This window comes from Molossus molossus, unplaced genomic scaffold (genome assembly GCF_014108415.1).
Source record: "Molossus molossus isolate mMolMol1 unplaced genomic scaffold, mMolMol1.p scaffold_m16_p_1, whole genome shotgun sequence".
Lineage (NCBI taxonomy): Eukaryota > Metazoa > Chordata > Mammalia > Chiroptera > Molossidae > Molossus > Molossus molossus.
Genome location: NW_023425344.1, coordinates 233300240 through 233319934, shown reverse-complemented (window position 1 = coordinate 233319934; position 19695 = coordinate 233300240). Strand labels below are relative to the sequence as shown.

General features: G+C 45.2%; 1 protein-coding gene across 5 annotated transcripts in view; it reads left to right on the top strand.

Annotated features, from left to right (window-relative positions):
• The window catches only part of STON2 (stonin 2), a 140569-nt gene that overhangs the window by 72535 nt on the left and 48339 nt on the right, over positions 1–19695 (top strand). For 4 of the 5 annotated variants that reach the window (XM_036268374.1, XM_036268363.1, XM_036268369.1 and 1 more), the window contains one exon: positions 9745–9915. The exons of the other annotated variant lie outside the window; for it this stretch is intronic. In XM_036268374.1, the coding sequence (XP_036124267.1) occupies positions 9745–9915 (171 nt within the window). The remainder of the gene's footprint in view (positions 1–9744; positions 9916–19695) is intronic. 5 annotated transcript variants of the gene reach the window in all.

The following is a 19695-nucleotide window of genomic DNA, read 5'->3' as shown; positions in this document are numbered from 1 at the left end:
TACGATGGGGCATAGTGCAACCCACTGCACTAGGTGAGCCCTGAATGCACCTCAGGCCAAGTCAAATGTAGTGACAGTATTGATTTTGTTTTCTTTTGGGGAAAATTGATGTCTTGTCAGGTCTCTAGTGATATAGATGAGTTGATCCTACTTCCTTCTCTTTCTCCAGCCCTGTGAGTTACCAACAGTACTTATTTATGTTCAAAATAGCCAACTGGGATAATTAACTTAGGAGCAGATAATGAGCCTTTTAATTTCTACATGTGATTAAATGTAAATTCATGAGCAGAGACATTGTTTTGTTTATTTTTATATCCCCAGCATCTTGGAATACTGAAGCCATCATTAGCTTGGGACAAAGTAAAGCTAATCGGCCCTGTATTTATTCACCTAACATCTATTGAGTAACTGTTCTTTGCCAGGCACTGTGCTAGGTATGGGAGAAACAGTGGTGAAACTAGTAACTACTAATTTACTGAGAATACACTGTTGTTGTTTTTTTGACACCAGAACAGTCTCTTTGCAGACTTTATCATGAATCCTTACAAAAGGTAGGTATTATTATTCCCATTTTATAGATAAGAAAACTGGGGGTAAGTAAGAATGGTAAAAACTTTGACCAGAACCCTGGCCGGTTTGGCTCAGTGGTTAGAGCGTCAGCCTGTGGTCCAGAGAGACCCGGGTTCAGTTCCCGCTAAGGGCATGTACCTCGGTTGTAGTTTGTCCCCGGCTCTGGTTGGGTCATGCGGGTAGCAGCCACTCTATGTGTCCCTTTCACGTCGATGTTTCTCTCTCTCTCTCCCTCCCACTCTATCTGAACAAAAAATGGGAAAAAAATGTCCTCGGGTGAGGATAAAAAAATAAGAGAAAACTTTGACCAGAGTCTCAGAGTTCACAAGTGACAGAATCGAGGTTAAATCTGAATGATGTACTATAGACCAGTCCTGCACACTCTTTAATTGAAGCTTTCTAGATAATGTTTCTTACCTTTTTTCCCAAAAAATCTAATGGAGTAGTTTTTGTATGTTTGTTTGTTTTAATTGAACTAAATCGTCTTTGCCCAGCTGGTGTGGCTCAGTAGTTGAGCATCGATCCATGCACCACCAGGTCGATTCCCAGTCAGGTTGTGGGCCAAATTCCCAGTGGGGGCATGCAGGAGGCAGCCCGCTGATGTTCTCTCTCATCAATGTTTCTATCTCTCTCTCCTTCTTTCTTCCTCTCTCTAAAATCAATAAAGAAAAAAAAAATAAACCAAATTATCTTTCTAAGATTTTAATGAGCGACGTAGATAGAAAGGGACTGATCCACCTGTCGTCTAACACCTTGTGGCCAAAAACAGAAATGGAAAATACCTGCTTTTATTTAGGTAAATGCAAACCTTTAATCATAATAGCACCCCGATTAATAAATGAAGACGTAATGGGAGAAGAGCCACCACTTCCCAGGCCTCATGGAGCAGTACCGAAGCGCTGATTAGTTGGCTGCTAAGTGCACAACACCGGAGCCACTCAAGTATGAGTTGCCTCCTGATGGAGGACCACCTGTCAATCAACCATTCTATCCAAAAGTCATATCTGAATTTGATCAAACCTCTAGATCTAGCAATGAATTCACAGTAAATCATGCCATCAAAATATGGATGGTGGGACAAGCTACACGACAAAAGAATCAAGTGATTAACAAATAAATAACAAGGGGAAAAAGCTGGAAAAAGAAACTTTAGATTAAAAAAGACAGCACCCATGACTCTTTGGTCTGTGGACCGACACTCTAACTACTGAGCCAAATGGGCCTGGTCATCTCTCACTTTTATATGCATTTGAAATTTCCCATAACCAAAAGTTTAAAATCAGTTTCATAAATATGTGAAAAGGAAGTAGTTCAGAAAGTCTGATAAAACAGAGGAATGGAGGAAAATGTCTGTGTCCACATGAAAGTAAGCTGGTCCGTTTTCTACTGGGTTGTGCTCTCCAACTAGGACCTACTTTGGGAACAGCAGCTGAGTAGGCTGGAGGATAATGAGCAACAAAACGACTTGATTTGTCTGTTAAAACAGTGATCATGCCCTGGCTGGTTTGGCTCAGCGGTTAGAGCATCGGCCCATGGACCAGAGAGTCCCGGGTTTAGTTCCTGCTAAGGGCATGTACCTCGGTTGCAGTTTGTCCCCGGCCCCGGATGGGGTTGTGTGGGTGGCAGGCACTCGATGGGTCTCTCTCACATGGATGTTTCTCTCTCTCTCCCTCCCTCTCTCCCTCCCACTCTATCTGAAGATAAATGAAAAAAAAAAAAAAAATGTCCTCAAGTGAGGAAAAACAACAACAACAAAACAGTGGTCATGCTCCCGCCAACACATTTTGAGAGCCAGAAACTGTTGTGCTGACATGTTCATAACCCCATAATTGATGATTGGGAAAGTCACTGTGTGCCCTCTAGCTGAACCTGTTTTTTAAAGAATTTTGGAATACTCCCTGAACCAAGAAATTGTTGGGAGCCGGCTACATGTCTGACAGAGTTCACGGAGCCTGGAGGTCTTGAGTCAGAGACTAGACCTCCCCCACAATCTCAAGGAATTAGGATTGCATTGTGTTTGTGCAGCTCAGGATAAGTGTGACCTAATGTACCTTGAATTACCTGGGTGTGCCTGGGTGTTCCTGTTACCTGTAAGGCAAACTAATTCTATACAGCATTGTTGTAGCCCTGGGCATTATATCAAGAAGATCCTATTTTCTTTTCTTTTTTTTCCCAAATCTTTATTGTTGGATGTAAAATGTATTACAGATGTTCCACATTTTTCCCCCATTGACCCCCTCCTCCCCACTCCCACCCCCCTCCCACCTTTTCCCACATTATTGTCTGTGTCCATTGGTTATACATATAAGTTCTTTGGTTTATTTCTTCCCACCCCCCCCACCCCTTTCCCTTTGAGGTTTGTCAGTCTAGCAATGAATTTGTGCTTCTTAATCCCTTCACCTTTTTCACCCATTCCCCCAACCCCCTTCCCAACTGGCAACCAACAAAATGTTCTCTGTATCTATGAGAATGTTTCTGTTCTTCCTGTTCATTTTGTTTGTAGATTCCATTGTTGATAGATATGTATTCATTGCCATTTTGTTTGTTCATACATTTTATCTTTTTCGTCAAAAAGACCCTTCATCATTTCATATAATAACGGTTTGGTAGTGATGAACTCCTTTAACTTTTTATTGTCTGGGAAAGTTTTTATATGTCCATCAATTCTAAATGACAGCTTTGCAAGATAGAGTAATTTTGGTTGTAGGTTCTTGGTTTTCATCACTCTGAATATTTCTTGCCACTCCCTTCTGGCCTGCAAAGTTTCTTTTGAGAAATCAGCTGACAGCCTAATGGGTACTCCCTTGTAGGTAACTAGCTGCCTTTCTCTTGCTACTTTTAATATTTTCTCTCTGTCTTGAACCTTTTGCATTTTGATGATGATGTGTCTTGGTGTGGGCCTCTTGGGGTTCATCTTGTTTGGGACTCTCTGTGCTTCATGGACTTGTATGTCTGTTTCCTTCACCAAGTTAGGAAAGTTTTCTGCCATTATTGTTTTAAACAGGTTTTCAATTTCTTGTTCTCTCTCTTCTCCTTCCGGCACCCCCAAGATGCGAATGTTGGCATGCTTGAAGTTGTCCCAGAGGCTCCTTACACTATCCTCATTTTTTTGGATTCTTTTTTCTTTTTGCTGTTCTGATTGGGGATTTTTTGCTTCCTTATATTCTAAATCGATGGTTTGCTCCTTGGATTTACATACTCTATTATTGAAGCTGTGTAAATTATTCTTTATTTCAGTTAATGCCTCCTTTAATTCTAACTGTGTATCCATGATTTCTAACTGGTCCTTTTTTATGCTCTTAAGGCCCTCCCTAAGTTCACTGAGGTTCTCACTAAGTTCATTGAGCATCCTTATAAGCAGTATTTTGAACTCAGTATCTGTTAGGTTGCTTATCTCCATTTCGCTTAGTTCTTTTCCTACGGTTTTGTTCTGTTCTTTCATTTGGGACCTGTTTCTTTGTATCCTCATTTTGGCTGCCTCCCTGTGTTTGTTTCTGTGTATTACTTAATGAGAGGTATGGGGCTCGCTGAGACCCGATGCTGCTCGTTTGAAAGAAATTAGGAAAAACCTGAAGCAGAATCCAAGACCGGCCAATCCTATGGTTAAGCAAGTGGCAACAGCTTGGGTGGGCTTGAAAGTTGTGTGGGGCGGGGCGGGGCCTCAGGGAGTCAGCAGGGCGGGGCTACCAGTGTGAGCCAGGTTGCTGGAGTCCCAGATATGATTTCTGTCTGCCGCCCCCGGGAAGGGCTCACCAAAGGAACAAAGGCCTCTGACAGCACGTTTGTCCCTGAGGAAGCCCCCTCTCCAGCCCTCGCTCCAGTGCCAAACAGCTCAGTTCTTCCCTGTGTGTCTCTGGCGCCCCTCGAGCTGCCTCCCCTCCGAGCTTAGAGGGAGAGAGTCCGATAAGTCCGTGCGTGGGCCCTTTAAGGAGCTGCCTGGGGCTCCAGCCACTTCCGCCTCCCTGAGCCTCAGTTCCCGCTGGTTTTTCCAGCCAGAAGTTATGGGGATTCTCTTCCTGGCACTGGAAACCTGAGCGGGGCACCTGGTGTGGGACGGGGACCCCTCAGTCCTCAGGAAGGACCTTCCCAGCCGCGGGAGCCTCCTGATTTTTATCCGCCATGCTTGGGTGTGGGACCAGCCCGTCTCGCCGCCGCTGCGCCGCCGCCACCCCTCGTGCCGCCGCCCGTTCTACCAGTCTGGATGTAGCTGCTTTTTTTTGTTAATTCCGTAGTTGTAGGACTTCCATTCAGCTTGATTTCAGGCGGTTTTGAATGATGGTTGTTCTGTAGTTTAGTTGTAACTTTGATGTGGTTGTGGGAAGACGCGATACCGCGTTTACCTACCCACCATCTTGACCGGAAGTCGATCCTATTTTCTTGTATCATTAAACTTTTGCTGTAAGGTATAAAAGCCATGTAATAAAGCATATCGAGGCTGATCTCTGAAAACTCTGTCACAGGGATGTTCAGAATAAGATACTGGCCGGCTACTAAACGGCTCTTATTTGGACTTCAATTCTCTAGTGGTGTTTCTTTGACTCTGTCGCGCCACAATACGGTGAGGGTCACTACCCGATCATTCGTGTGGTGCTCTACTGTGTATAAATGTCTTACTACCTTCTTTTAGTTAATCTTCAATCACAGCCTGTGAGGTGGACACTGTGAGGCTCGTTCCAGAAGCTAGGGAGTGGGAACTCCCACCCGTGTGACTGGAGCCTCAGGACCAGGGCGGGGGCCACGCCGCCGATCCCTGCTGTGCTCCCGGCTGGGGAAGCGAGCTTACCTGGGAAATGTGCTGCTTCAGAGCAGGGCTGCGCTCTTCTGCCAGCTGTGGACTTCTTTCTGGGTGGATGGTCGTTGTGAACACGAGAATAAAAAAATAGAATGCATTGGACATGAAGACTGTACTCAATCAGAGGGCAGGGTAGGGGGCACCTCCCCCAAACGAATGAGCTCGGACCATTTCCTAGGCTGGAAGCTATGTCTAGTATTGGCGTGGGCATTATCGTCGGAGGAGGGGAGGAGTTAAGTTCTCTGCACTTTGTTTTTTTTAAACCTTTAGTGTAAAATGAGTAATATCCACTCAACTGTAACCATATTAAAAGAATGCAAATCTTCTTCCTTCCTTCTTTCCCTCTCTCTTTCTGCCCCTCTGTGACTCACCTTCAAGGCCTTCCTTGCCTGGGGACTTAGGCATTGTGGGAGGCGGGAGATGGGGGGGTGGAGAGAGAGAAAGAGTAGGTCAAAATGTGGGCACCCCAAACCAATGCTAAGGCTCTGAGTGTTGTCTCAAACTATGGAGATTTTAGGAGGGGAAGAACCCTGTGGACTGATTTTTGAAGGCCACTGATGTTTATAGGAAAATATATTGAAAGGATAAGAAGGTATTAATTCACATGATCCCTAGACAGTTTTCCTAAGAGGCATGAGTCAGTCAAATCATTCTTCAAATGACTATAAATTCTAAGGAGGCAGGGAAAGCTATTTCTAATTAAATGTTCCATGCTTGTTCTCACTTGTATTTTAATACTTTGTCAGATTTGTGATACAGTTTGTTCTGGTTGAGCATTGACCCACGCACTAAGAGGTCGCTGGTTCGATTCCCAGTCAGGGGGCATGCAGGAGGCGGCCAGTCGATGTTCTTTCATCGATGTTTCTTTCTATCTCTTTCTCCCTCTCCCTCTCCCTCCCTCTCTCTCTAAAACTCAATAAAGGAAAAAATTTTTTTTTAATTTTTGAGTCATGGAACATCATGTTTCTATTTTAATCTCAAATTCAAGGTTTATTTTTAAAAACACCACAGCAAACATTGTCGTTAATGAAGAACACTTGCTTGCATTTTCTTTAACAATGATGCTTCTTGTCACTGCCACTGTTTGTCACAGTACATGAGGTCGTGGTCAATACAATGGAAAAGGAAGCTAATTAAGAGGTTTCTTCCAGTAATTAAAAAACAACTTTTTCAATTACAATTTATATTCAGAATTATTCTGTATTAGTGTCAGGTGTACAGCGTAGTGGTTAGACAATCATGCACTTTATAAAGTGGTTCTTCTGATACTGCTAGTATCCGACTGGCACCATACACAGTTATTACAGTGTTACTGACTATATTTCCTATGCTGTACTTTATATCCCTGTGACTATTCTGTAACTACCAATTTATACTGCTTAATCCCTTCACCTTTTTCACCCTGCCCCTCAACGCTCCTTCCCTCTGACAACCATCGGTCTGGTCTCTGAATCTATGAGTCTTTTTTCTGTTACATTTGTTTTGTTTTTCTTTAGATTCCACACATAAGTGAAATAATGAGATTTGTTGTATCTTTGTTTTTACAGGATCTTATTGGTTATGTCTGGAATTTATAGAAAACCCAGGTTAGGTTTGGAAATAGAAACCCCAACTGCAACAGTGTTCCTGAGGGAGAGAACAGTGTTCCTAATTTGAGGTGTGCACCGTGGCAAAGGGCAGGGTTGCAGACTGATAGTTTACTTTGTTAATACAACTTTAAGCATTTACTGTGCCCTGTGTGGTGGGTGTGCACTATGAGATGGCTCTCTCGGTCCAGAGATGCTGCTCTCGATCTGGAGACACTTTTCTTTTTTAAAAAAAAATTTTTTTAATCTTCCCCCAAGGACATTTTTCCATTTTTTTTTTTCAGATAGAGTGGGAGGGAGAGAGAGTAAGAGAGAGGGAGAGAGAGTAAGAGAGAGGGAGAGGGAGAGGGAGAGGGAGAGGGAGAGAGAGAGAGAGAGAGAGAAACATCAATGTGAAAGGGACACATCAAGTGGTTGCCACCTGCACAACCCAACCAGGGCTGGGGACAAACTGCAACCGAGGTACATGCCCTTAACAGGAACTGAACCCGGGTCTCTCTGGACCTCAGGCCGATGCTCTAACCTCTGAGCCAAACCGGCCAGGGCTGGAGACACTCCTCTTAATGGAGCTAATGACACCTGCTTCATAAGGTTGTTGAGAGTAAGGCTTTGTCGAATTAATATACATAAAGCATTAAGAAAAGTGCCTGGACAGTGGTGGCTGAGGTGTCATACCATCCTCATTGTCACTGATTCTCACAGTGACCTGTGAGGTGATTTAGGTCTAGGATCCTCCCCATCCGACACACGAGGTCCAAGTGTGGCGGTTACACGGAGCTGGAAAGGAAAGCCAGGCATTCGGGCACAGAATCGCACAGTGTACTGGGCCCCACGTAGGGACCCTTTCACAAAGCGTAGCCCCATGTTACAGACCGACTTGTGCTTTTCTTCACTCTGACTTGCCAGCAGCCATTCAATATGCTGATAGGGAAAATCTCAAATATATTATTAAGTTTCTATAAAAAATAATGGTTATATTTTAATTCCAGTTGTGTTATTTTTAAAAGGGTGTTCATATATGCTTTATATCCATATAAATTTCTGAGACAGATACGTAAGAAATTGTAATAGTACTTACTTTGGAGAATGGAACTGGTTTTTAGAATAGGTAGACTTTGACTTATAAGTTCAGAAAATTAAAAACAACAACAACAAACAGGAAGGAAGGGGTCTTAGTCTTGTCAGGCTGCTATAACCAAACACCACAGACTGGGTGGCTTATAAACAACAGAAGTTTGTTTTTCATGGATCTGGAGGCTAGAAGTCTGAGACCAGGGTGTGCACATAGTCAGGGAGGGGTCCTCTTCCTGGCCAAAGACTTCTCGTGTCCTCACCTGGTGGAAGGCACTAGGCAGCTCTGTGGGATCTCCATCATAAGGACACTAATTCCATTCACAAGAGCCCCACCTACAAGAGCTAGTCACCTCCCAAAGGCCCCACTTACTGACAACATCACATTGGGCATTAGGATGCCAACATGTGAATTTGGGGGAGGACACAAACATTCAGACCACAGCAGAGGGGAAGAAAAGCACAGTGACCAGTCTCTATAACAGTGTTTCCCAAACCCAGAAGATCGCCTCCTAAGCAGAAAAGCTTTGGGGAAGGGAATAAGGCACTCATGCAGTTCAGAGCTGGGAAATTCACAATGTAGATTCGTGTATTAAAGGTTGTTAGAAGCTACAGTAAAGAAATTCATGTTTTCTTACTTCTGTAATACCTATTATTATCCTGCAGAATTACATTCTATTGCATAAACTGTATATGTATTTAAGAAACAGCGACCTAGCCTTAGGTCAAAGGCAAGTGACTATTTCTTCAGGCATGTTGGAAGACTTGCCCGGCAGTATGGTGCCCGCTGCCAGGTCTCAGATTCAGGCAAATCAGGTGCAAGTCTTGGGCCTTCCATTCACTAGCTGGCTGAGCCCTATGCAGGTTGCCTAACCTCGGGGTCTCAGTGTGTTCACTCACATGGGAAAGGGAAACATTGATGCCTTATACCTAAGCGTGGTTTCAGAATCAAATGAGAGAAGAACCTGGTCCTGAGTGGTTCTAACAGGTGTTAGTTTCCTCCTCCTGACCCTCGGCTCCACGGTTCATCTCTTTCTGCGGTAACACGGTAAGTGTGGTGCCTCTGTGAACACCACACTTACCAAAACACGGTACCGAAAGATCCCTGCACTTATGAAAGACTTCGTTTTAGGATTCCTCCTAAAGGCCAGGCTATCAGGTAGCAAGTTTTCTTGCATTTTCAATGTGAATCCATTTTTTAAAATCTTGATTTCCAGACACCTACTTCAAGAATGTGCTTCCTATATAAGGCAAAGAATCCTGTGTCTCTACCACTCAGAGCCCAAATGATAGAGAAATGCATTGTCTAAATCACATCCAACTTGGCCTGCTCCAGGCCATTCCAAGCCCCTGCCCCAAGGTAGCCCCTTCCCCTCGTTCCCTGTGCCATGTTCATGCTCAGGCACAGTGGAAACCAATTTCAGAGTTAAATTTTAAAATGTGTGTGCTGAAGCATTGCCTTTTCAAAGTAACCTTTGCATTAAGCCCAGGAATCTAATTACTCAAGTGCTATTTGCCTCCCCAAAGTACCCATGCCCATGCAGACAGGGTTTAAAGTTCAGGAAGTATTAACAAAAGGAACCAGAAGCAAGAGCGCAGCTCTGCTTCTGAAGAATCTCCGGCTGCGCCTCGCCTCTCCCTCCTCTGGGGTGTGCCCGCCTGCCCGCCCGGGAAGGCCAGTGAGTAACCTGCACATTTTTTTCCATCTTGGCCCTTCCCACCCAGACGAGAGGACGGAGTGGCAGACAGGCAGGCAGACGGCAGCGAGTCCTGTTCAAGCATGCACGGAGCACACCTCTACCCGCACCCACATCCCGGACCCCTCACCACCCTCACCCCACTCCCGGAGGAGCAAGAGCCCCTGCGAGGGTCTGGAGGGGACCTCCACCCCCAATGGTAAGGGCTGCCAGCAGCAGGACCGATTCATTCATTTTATTTGCATTGGTGTTGGCTTTTCTTTTCTATTGTGTTTAGATGGGAGAGTTTCTGATAGACTTGGAGGTGTTTTGTTTGGTGGATGGGTTAGTTCTCAGTCGTCCCAAGACAAAGAAGTGTCTTTTCCGAGCAGGATTTATTAGAACTTGTAACCTGATAGCCTGGCCTTGAAACAAAACTTAGTGTACTAATTACCTGTGGTTAGTACAACTTACCCTTTTGGCCTTGTAGGGAGAAAAAATTTTTTTTAACTACATTGCTTATCAAATAGGTTTTGAAGAAGGAAAAGTGCTAAGGATTGTGGGCATTTTATGGGCATCTCTGACTAATTAAAAAGAAGCCCAAATTGTTACTGCAGCTTTACAGTAGAGCACGGTGACGTTTGTCTCCTAACAAAACAAACCAAGCAAACAGAAAACCCCGTGAAAGATTTCTGTGTTGAATGGGAGATGCCGGCAGAGGGGTTGGAGTAAAAGAGTTTCAAGATATGTGGGTCTAATTAAATATAGATGAACATGGAAGTACTGAATTAAATCTGTGGTGCTCTGGGAATAAAAACGTCAGATGCTCAATGTGGGATTCATGTGGGATTTAAGGGAGAAAACAGAGACCTTTGTATAGCATGTCAAGAATTCTTTGTGGGGAGGGTTGGAAGGCACTGGAGAAGTCTGGGGAGCAGGTTTGCTCTGCGGGTTGGTGCCAAGGCCTTCTCCCTCGATTGCCGTGGGTGAGAGAGTCATTCAGAGTCATCAAACAGGGCATTGTTAACAGGCTTCTGATTTCCATGTTTATTCCAAATACAAGCCATTGATCGCATGGGCATGTGAAGGAATACAACTCACTCCAAACACAAGCTCTATAGATCGTGCGGGCGTGTGAAGGAATACAACGGCTGCCCCTGGTTGCTGGCCAAGCCCAAGCTCTCGTACCTGGGCAGAGCTCAACAAATTGTTGTAGGAAAGATAAGGTTATGTGTAATGTTAATTTGATACTGGGCTACGAAGTACCTTTGAGACGGCCCTGTTCTTTTAACAGACACAGGGAGTTACGTCTGGATGACATTAGCGTGTGAGGATGCTGAGCTAAGGGGTTTACCAGGAGGATGGCACGGGAAGCTGCCGTAGAAACTGCCCAAACCAGAGGCACTCCCATGACACGTGTAAAAGTTTGACCTGTGCCTGGTGATCCCTATGAAGGACAACTTAAGAATTCTCAGAAAGGAGTAACCTACACTTACCATAGTTAGGTATTTTAAACAGCTGTGAACAATAGTCCTAAAAAATGGTGTACCGCCCGGCTCAGTGGTTGAGCATTGACCCATGTACCAAGAGGTCGCTGGTTCAACTCCTGGTCAGGGCATATGACCAGGTTGTGGGCCAAATCCCCAGTGCGGGGCATGCAGGAAGCGGCTAATTGATGTTCTCTCTCATCGATGTTTCTATCTCTTTCTCCCTCTCCCTTCCTCTCTCTCTAAAACCAATAAAGAAAAAATAATTAGGAAAAAAAATGGTGTACCAAAAAGGGTATGAAGGGTGAAGGCAGGGTGTAAATCCGCCTCTTAGACTGCATACCCCTCTTCTAAGTTTCGGGGAAGTATACTACGTTTTCTTGTTGAAATCAGTAGCTGTTCATCATTGCCGCTGTTGTGTTCCCGGGGTAATGCCAGCAGTCTGCTTCCTTCCAGCTGAGGTTTCCCCTTGGCTGATAAATCCAAAGCATAGATTGACTGCAGCCCAGGCCGCCAGCTCTTTAGAAGACGATCCAAGAATGCCGCTTATTCTGTTGCTGAGTGAGCAAGAAGGGGATGGGAGCCATTATGATGATTTTACTGGAGCAGCGAGGTTTGAATGTGTGACTCTTTTCAGTTATGACTGAAAAACAAATGGATGCCATTCCAAGCCACCCGAGGGGTTAACAATACTGGTAACCATCTGGCCCTCACAGGCATTTGCACTCTGGATGCTATGCATTCCGGTAAAACATCGTCATCCCTCCCAAACCACTTGTCTCCCAGACCCGGTGCTCAGGAACAGAGCACAGTTTAGAGGAGGTGGGCCGCGTTGGCTAGTGATGGCCTGTTCTGCGCAGTTCCAGAACTGTCTAGGGTTTCTTCGGAAACTAAACTGAACGCGGTTTCTGCAGAAACTAAACTGAACGCAGTTTCTTCTTGACTTCGGCTTTTCTGAGGCCTCTTCAAGGTGAATTTAGCATTTCCTTTTATTTCATTGTATTTTCATGTACACCTTTTGTTTAGTCTTCTAAGCCGGGATCCCACCAAGCGGATGGAGAACTGGCCTCACAAATGGGAGCCAAACCGTGTGCACCCACAGCCTTGCCTGTGAGCACCTGCTTCCCCTCCCCCTCTGAGGGCCTGCCCTCCGGCCGGCAGGCGCTGCCCAGCCAGGCCACTTCTCTGCCATCCTGTGTTTTCTGATTTCTGGAATTCATTTCTCTACCACTCCCTGCTGTTCTAGACCTCACAAGTAGGTAGGTGTTTAGAGAATTTGAGTGGAGCTTGCCAAAAGATCATGGTGATAAAAAAAAAAAAAAAAAGCCAGAATGCAGCAGGCAGCACCTCAGTTGTGGGGATGCTGTAATAACTACGGCTGCACCGCAGCCATGGGCCTGGCTCAGGGAAAAGGGCTGTGAATTCAGCCACCGTAGTTTGTGTGCATTTCCTGAGTGGTCACAGTTGGGGAAAAGGGAGCGAAGAGGGCTCAGCCGGCATCTGGTGGCTGAAATATAATTAGCCTCAGCCTGTAATCTTCAGTGAGCTCCAGTTTCCTGCTCCTTGGGGCTTTTCGCTGGTCTCATGTGTCATCTTTTTCCTGTAATATTATGAGACATTGGTGCTCCTCATGTTAGTACTGTGGGGTCCTTTGGAAGATGTGGCCCTGATGATCACTTGGCCGTAGTTTATCCATAGGCCAGGAAGAGACATCACAGAGACACTTGCCCTGAACAGATCCTCATGGGGTTGGTATGTCGTCCACCTTGGAAAACCCCGAAGGAGAACATGAAATAGCGTTGAGACAGGTTTGTTCTGCTTTAGTGAGACTGAGATCTCGAGGATTCAGTTAGATGCGTATGTGTGCAGGCAGGAGTAGAAATGAGGAATAGCCGATGAAACATCAGTCTGAGGATTTCATGCGTTTTGGAGATTAGGGTGAAAACGTTGGCCCAGACTTAGAAATCACATTTGGCTGCAGGTGATGTTTTTCTCCCATTATATTAGGTATGCAATAAATTGGTTTCCAGATCGGCCCCAGCAATTCCCCTTTTTGAATCTAGTCCCTTGTGATATGGTTTTGTAGCTCCTCTTATCAAGAGATGGAGTCTGTTTCCCTGAACCTGAGCTTGGCCTTGTAACTTACTTTGGCCAGTAGAATGTGCAGAAGTAAATGTATGCATTGTACTGAGCCCCAGTCTGGGTCTTAAGAGGCCTCGCACTCTTCTGCTTGTTGTCTTGGAATCCAGCCCAGGCACCATATGGACACTCCTGGTCCTGCTTGCTGTGTTCAGAGACCCCTGTCAGCCCAGGTGACAGCAAACTCACACCAGATGTGTGTGAGACAGGCGGTCCTGTACCAGCCGGCTGACCTCAGACAGGAGAGGCCCAGCGGAGATCAGACAGACTGATCCAGATCCACAGACTTATGAGCATAATCAGAACTTATTGTTTTAAGCTCCTAGTTTTGGAATAGTTTGTTATGCTAACAATAACTAATGGACACATGTGGTCACCTGGAGGTGGTCCCTCTGTGTTCACCTTCAGGCCTGTTAATGTCATCATAAATGCTTAGTGCAACTCAGCATGAGATTCATTCATCGAAGGGAGGGTTCTGATGGGAGGGGTGAAGTCTTGTGATCATCAGCTTTAAGACTTTAACAACACAGGTGCCTGGGCCTTGTGCCAGAGTATTCAACTAAATATAGATGGGGACTAGGAATCTGTAATTTAGAAAGTTCTGGTGACTGATTGTCCTGGCCGCTGTGGCTCAGCTGGGTGAGCACCGTTCCATGCTCCTAAAGGCCTCCGGTTTCATTGTCGGTCAGCGCACGCCAATCCCCAGAAGGCTGTGCAGGAGGCAGCCGACTGATGTTTCTCACATCAATGTTTCTCTCTTCCTCTCTCTCCTTCTCCCTTCCTCTTTCTCTAAAATCAATAAAAACTATTTTTTTTTCCTTAAAGGATTTTTTTATCCTCACCCGAGGACATTTTTGCATTTATCTTCAGATAGAGGAGGAGGGAGAGAGGGAAGAAAAGAGAGAGAGAAACATCAGTGTGAGAGAGACACATCGAGTGGTTGCCACCCACACAACCCCAACCAGGGCCGGGGACAAACTGTAACCGAGGTACATGCCCTTAGTGGGAACTGAACTTGAGACTCTCTGGTTCGCGGGCGAATGCTCTAACCTATGAGCCAAACTGGCCAGGGCTAAAAACATTTTTTTTTAATGTTCTGGTGATGAGCCAGGATTGAAAAACCAGTAATACAATGGTCTTGTCAGTCCCTTCCATTACTAAAAGTTGCAATGATTCCAGTTCATCTTTACTTAGGCAAATAACACTTGGGTGGTTCAGAGTTCATTTCTGACTTGGTATACTTCCAGCTGCATAAGTAAACTTTGCAATCACCTTTGGGCTAAAGCACATTAACCTGATCCTAGATGGGGAAAAATTTCACGGGTGCAGACTGATGGCTGGAACTGTGTATTGCTTACCTTTGTATCCCCTGGGATTTAGAACATGGTAGAGCCTCCATGAATAAATCTTGGGCACTGGGGATGCAATAAGATCCAGCATTGGGGACCTTATAGTCTAATTGGGGGGGGGGGAATCAGAGATCCATTACTTATGTTTTTAAAAAACAAAGCAAACAGTGTTTTAACCCTTAAACTGCAGGCGAATTTTTTGTATGGTGGCTCTATCAGCTAATGGGTGTATCACTTGTTGCTACAAAAATGCTGCATTACAAACAACCACAAAGTCTCAGTGACGTACAACAATATGCTTTTAGTAAATGTCTGCATGTTGGTGTGGGGGAGCCAGCTGATCTTGGCTGGACTTGGCTGGTATGCGTTGCACTTGACGTCCCTCCTCCTCCTCCTGGACCGGCTGTCAGCTTGGGCATGTCCTTCTCATGGTGATGGCAGAGACACAAGAGCACAAGCCACAAGGATTAAACTCATTTCAAGCTTCTGGTTAGGTCATTACTCTATTAAAATCCTGTTGGTCAAAGCAGGTCACATGGCCAAGTCCATTGTCAAAGGGCAGGGACATTTATATTTGCAGAGGGAAACTGCAGAGTTGTGTGGCAGAGGGCATGGATACCAAGGGGGAGAGAATCGGGGCCATGAAGGTATGCCTCCATGGCGGGAGAAGGACACGTCGGGGAGCTTCACTTTCTCCTGTTTAGAAAAGCTGGTGAAGTTGCAGCTGGATCCAAGGAACCAGGAGGCAGAAAGTGTCCATCATATGGAACCAGCCTGTTCCTTGTAATGTGCAAGAAGCATCAGACCCTCGGTTACCATGACCTATCCAATGGAATTTTAAAGGAAAAAGAATTTCTGCAAGTACCTCAAACTTGATAGATACAGAGATGGCTCTGGGGTTTCAACAGAATGCTCCATTTCCATTGTCACCCCATCCTCCAAAATGTAAGGGGATCACTGGGCTTGGCTGTCCACTGCCCACTTCCAGGATGGACGTTATTTGGAGTGGAATCTTTACTTCAGATTATGAAACATCCCTTTGCCATCATCACTTCTTTCTGGGGCAAAAAACACACACAAAACAACAGTTTCCAGCTGTCCAAACATCTGGGACCATCTCCCAAACCTTAGCCCAGTGTTGCTGTGGTGAAAAGAGATTTTGGTGAATAGCTCTCCCTGATGGCCTGTCTTTCCCTGATTTGTTTTGTGAACGGCTTGTAGCCCATGCCTCTGGTTTGGATAAGAAACCAGTGTTCTAAAATATGATTGAGGTTCTCAGATATTCTCCAGGGCCAAAAGAGTGTTACGCAACGTTTTCCTGAGAATAATAACGGAGTACTTTATTACAGGACACTGATTAATAAGCATTGCTATTGCCTTGGAACTGTGTGGTGTATCAGATTTACCTGTGAGGGAACTGGGGTGCAAAGGGTCATGTAACGTCCCTGAGACCACATGTACTGACCAACCAGGATTAGCAACGTGTCCTCTTGGATTTTCTACTCTTGTTTGGCAATCTGATTAATGCTGCCTTGTTTCACAAAAAGCATATGAGGATATCATTACCTACTGAGTTTATTCTTCTAAGAAACCCCACCCTCCTAGTATTTATGCTCCATGGGAAAAAGGAAGTTTAGCAAGGAAGTGTTCAGTAATAATGAGATTTCTCTACCACAATGTTAGGGGACGTAAACTGGATTAAAGGTAATTTCTAAATTGTATTTCCTGAGGTCACTTTCTTGGTCATAGAAGTAAACTGGGGTGGGGACTGTTTGGAAGATTCCTTGTGACATTGCTTCTTTCATGTATTTTCTGAGCCTGCACCTGCCAACTGCTTGCAATTGTTCTCTGACAAACCATGTTATTTCTATTTTACGTGGGAAACTGATTTGATTAAACAACGTATTTAAACTAATGCTTTGTAGGAGGCATGATATAAGTGGAGCCAGCATTTCTATTGGTATTTTTTTGTCAAATTAACCTATGCAAACAAGCAAATAATTGCAGTGGCCCTGAACATATAGGGTCTGCTATAGTTGATATATAAGCTGGTTATCTTGGATAATTTGTTTCCATTCTGGTGATGGCTTTGCCAAAAACCTCCTGTGCCCCCCCCCCCCCCAATACTGATGCTGAATAATATATTGTTATGTTAGCAATGACTTCATATCCTACCCCTCTTCATGCTCAATGCCAGGGGCCAAGTCTGCATTGTTTAACCACTGAAAACCTAGGAACCAGCACAACAGAATCGAAGTTAATAGCTAGTGGATAAATGAATGAGTGAGTGAATGCTAAGACTACAACATCCAGCCTCCAAGAGAAATTTAGGATTTCTTTCCTAGGTGTTTCTGCTCCTGAGAAAGGGCAGTGAAGGGTTAATGTTCTCCCCAGAGCTGGAGGGATTTGGATATAGATCTCGGCAGAGCTGCTCCCTCAAATCACATTCTTTCTGCTACTATAGCAACAGGTTGAGAATTTTGCTGCCTACGTTGGAAATGGCCGTGTGCAGGCAACTTCATTGTCCAGGGGAACAACTGTTTTTTTCTATGATGTTTCAATGAAGCAGCTTCTTTGCAGAGACAAAGAGGCCAACACAAAACAAGGGCTAAGAATCATGGACAGGCAGAGAGAGATCTTGTTTTGATTGGAGGGACCTTTCCAATCCTTTGTCCCCTAAAGAGGTGTGAGGTGGGGAAGGAATTGAAGTTTAATCCTTGGTCAATAGCATCTTTTTTCTCCTTTCTTAATGAGGCCTTTCTTTTGGGAGACTCCCCCTGGCAGTATTTGGAAAACTTTCTTTCACTATCATTGCCGAACTAATAGAGTGGTAGTTGAACGCTTGGATTACTGCCCATGTTCACCTCTTAAGTCTGGAGATCCCAGAAAGGACCAAATGTAGGTTTTTCCCTCTGCGTTCACCAGTTCTTCTAATCAACTTTGTGCCTGCATTACTTACTGAGAAGGAAGGCCAACTGGCCGAGAGTGCAGGTGTTCATTTTTTACTCAGTGGAGAAGTGTTGTAAAGAGAGGAAAGAAAATGAGGAAGCTGTTGAGGAAAGTTGCTTAGATGGTATTAACTTTCCAGGAGGCCTCACAGGCGCTTTAAAAATGCCCAGCGTGTGACTACTCAGGCTGCTTGTGTCGTCTTGTTATCAGAGAAATGCGTGGATGGTCTTTTTCCGTTGCTAGTGGGAGTGGGGTTCTTGGAGTGCCGCTGGAATAAGCATTTCTGGAGGCCTCCACAGGAAGATGAGGTGTGGTAGAAAGCTTTATTTGTATGGAATTACATCTCTGGGTTTGCAAAGTCCCATTTCCCTTAAACCAGTCCTGGAAGAGGTGCAGCTGGGGATTCAGCAGAGCTAGAAGCAAGGCCAGTGCCCAGAGTTTACAGTCCATGGTGGAGTTAAGTCCAGTCTGTTCGTCCATTGTGTGGGGTGCATATGGCCATGAGCCATGTGGGTGAATGCAGGGGAGTGCACCCCTGCAACAAGAGAGCCAAGAGCCCAGCATGCAAGGGGAAGGGAACTTCTTTGTTTAGGAGTTGAAATATCTCATCTTCCCCTGCTTGCCGGGGCCACGCCTACTCTGGCTAATGACCTGTTCCCAGGTGTGATTGACAGGCAAGCACCTTCCCTACATCACCCAGCCCTTCCTGGGCATGTGTCTATTTGGCCTTCCCTGTGCTCCTTTCCAGTTTTTCATGACTGGGTCATTATAACGATACCAGTCTCGGTTGTGGTGATGGTCAGAGCTTAGGGCTATAGTTGCAGTTCTTTGTGGGCTAATGGATGAAATCAGCAGGCACTCAGTATCACTTTGGGTTGACCTTTCACCTCGCCACCTGGCTGTTGTCACTTCTCTGTCTTGTTTTCATCTTGCACACAGATGGGAATATCTGCCTGGTTCCCTCTTTGTTCCTGGTCTACAAATACACTTTGGTCAAAAATCCCTGAACGTATTGAGCCATTCTTCAGAAGCAGCACTGTGCTAAAAGTTTAATTTCAAAAACCTTTTATCCCTAACCCAGTCATGCTATGTGAATATCAGATAAGCCCTTGATGTTGTGTGGGCTGAAAAAGTAATACTTTTCCTTTCACCTTCTAAGTTCCTATAGCTGGGTTACAGAGACAGATTAATAAGAGAAAATCAAATTGTAACACATGCAAATGGGGAATTCACCTATGCGTGAAAACAACAAAGACAGTGAGGCAACCTTGGGTATATATGACATTTTGGACAAAAAGAAAAGGTTGTGTGGGGACGGGGTATAAGATTTCAGAAGTGAGCCCTTGCTGATCAGTCTGCGGACCAGAGAGTCCCGGGTTTGGTTCCCGCTAAGGGCACGGACCTCGGTTGCAGTTCATCCCCAGCCCCGGTTGGAGTCGTGTAGGTGGCAGCCACTTGATGTGTCTTTCTCACATCAATGTTTCTCTCTCTCTCTCTTCCTCACTCTCTCCCTCAAGCTCTATCTGAAGATAAATACAAAAATGTCCTCGGATGAGGATAAACAAAAAAAAAAAGATTTCAGAAGTGAGCATGAGTGATTTACAGGTTGTTGAGGAAGAGCTAAACACACGTAGCAGACAAACTGTTGCTTGGCAGCTCAGAAACAGGGGGGCACAGTAGGGTGTCTGGCTAACAGGTGCCTGTCCAGGCCCTCTTGCTTGCCATACTTAATTCAAATTAGGCGAAAGCAAACATCCTAAGAGCTTCCTCAAGCAGGTGTGTCTGTCTGAATCTCTTGGGCAGGAAAGGAGCGAGGGTCAAGTTTCTTACTGAGTCTTGTTTCTTTTTTTTTTTTATCCTCACCCGAGGACATTTTTCCATTTTTTTGTTCAGATAGAGTGGGAGGGAGAAAGAGGAAGAGAGAGAGAGAGAGAAACATCGACGTGAAAAGGACACATCGAGTGGCTGCCACCCGTTCGACCAACCAGGGCTGGGGACAAACTGCAACTGAGGTACATGCCCTTAGTGGGAACTGAACCTGGGTCTCTCTGGACCGCAGGCCGACGCTCTAACCGC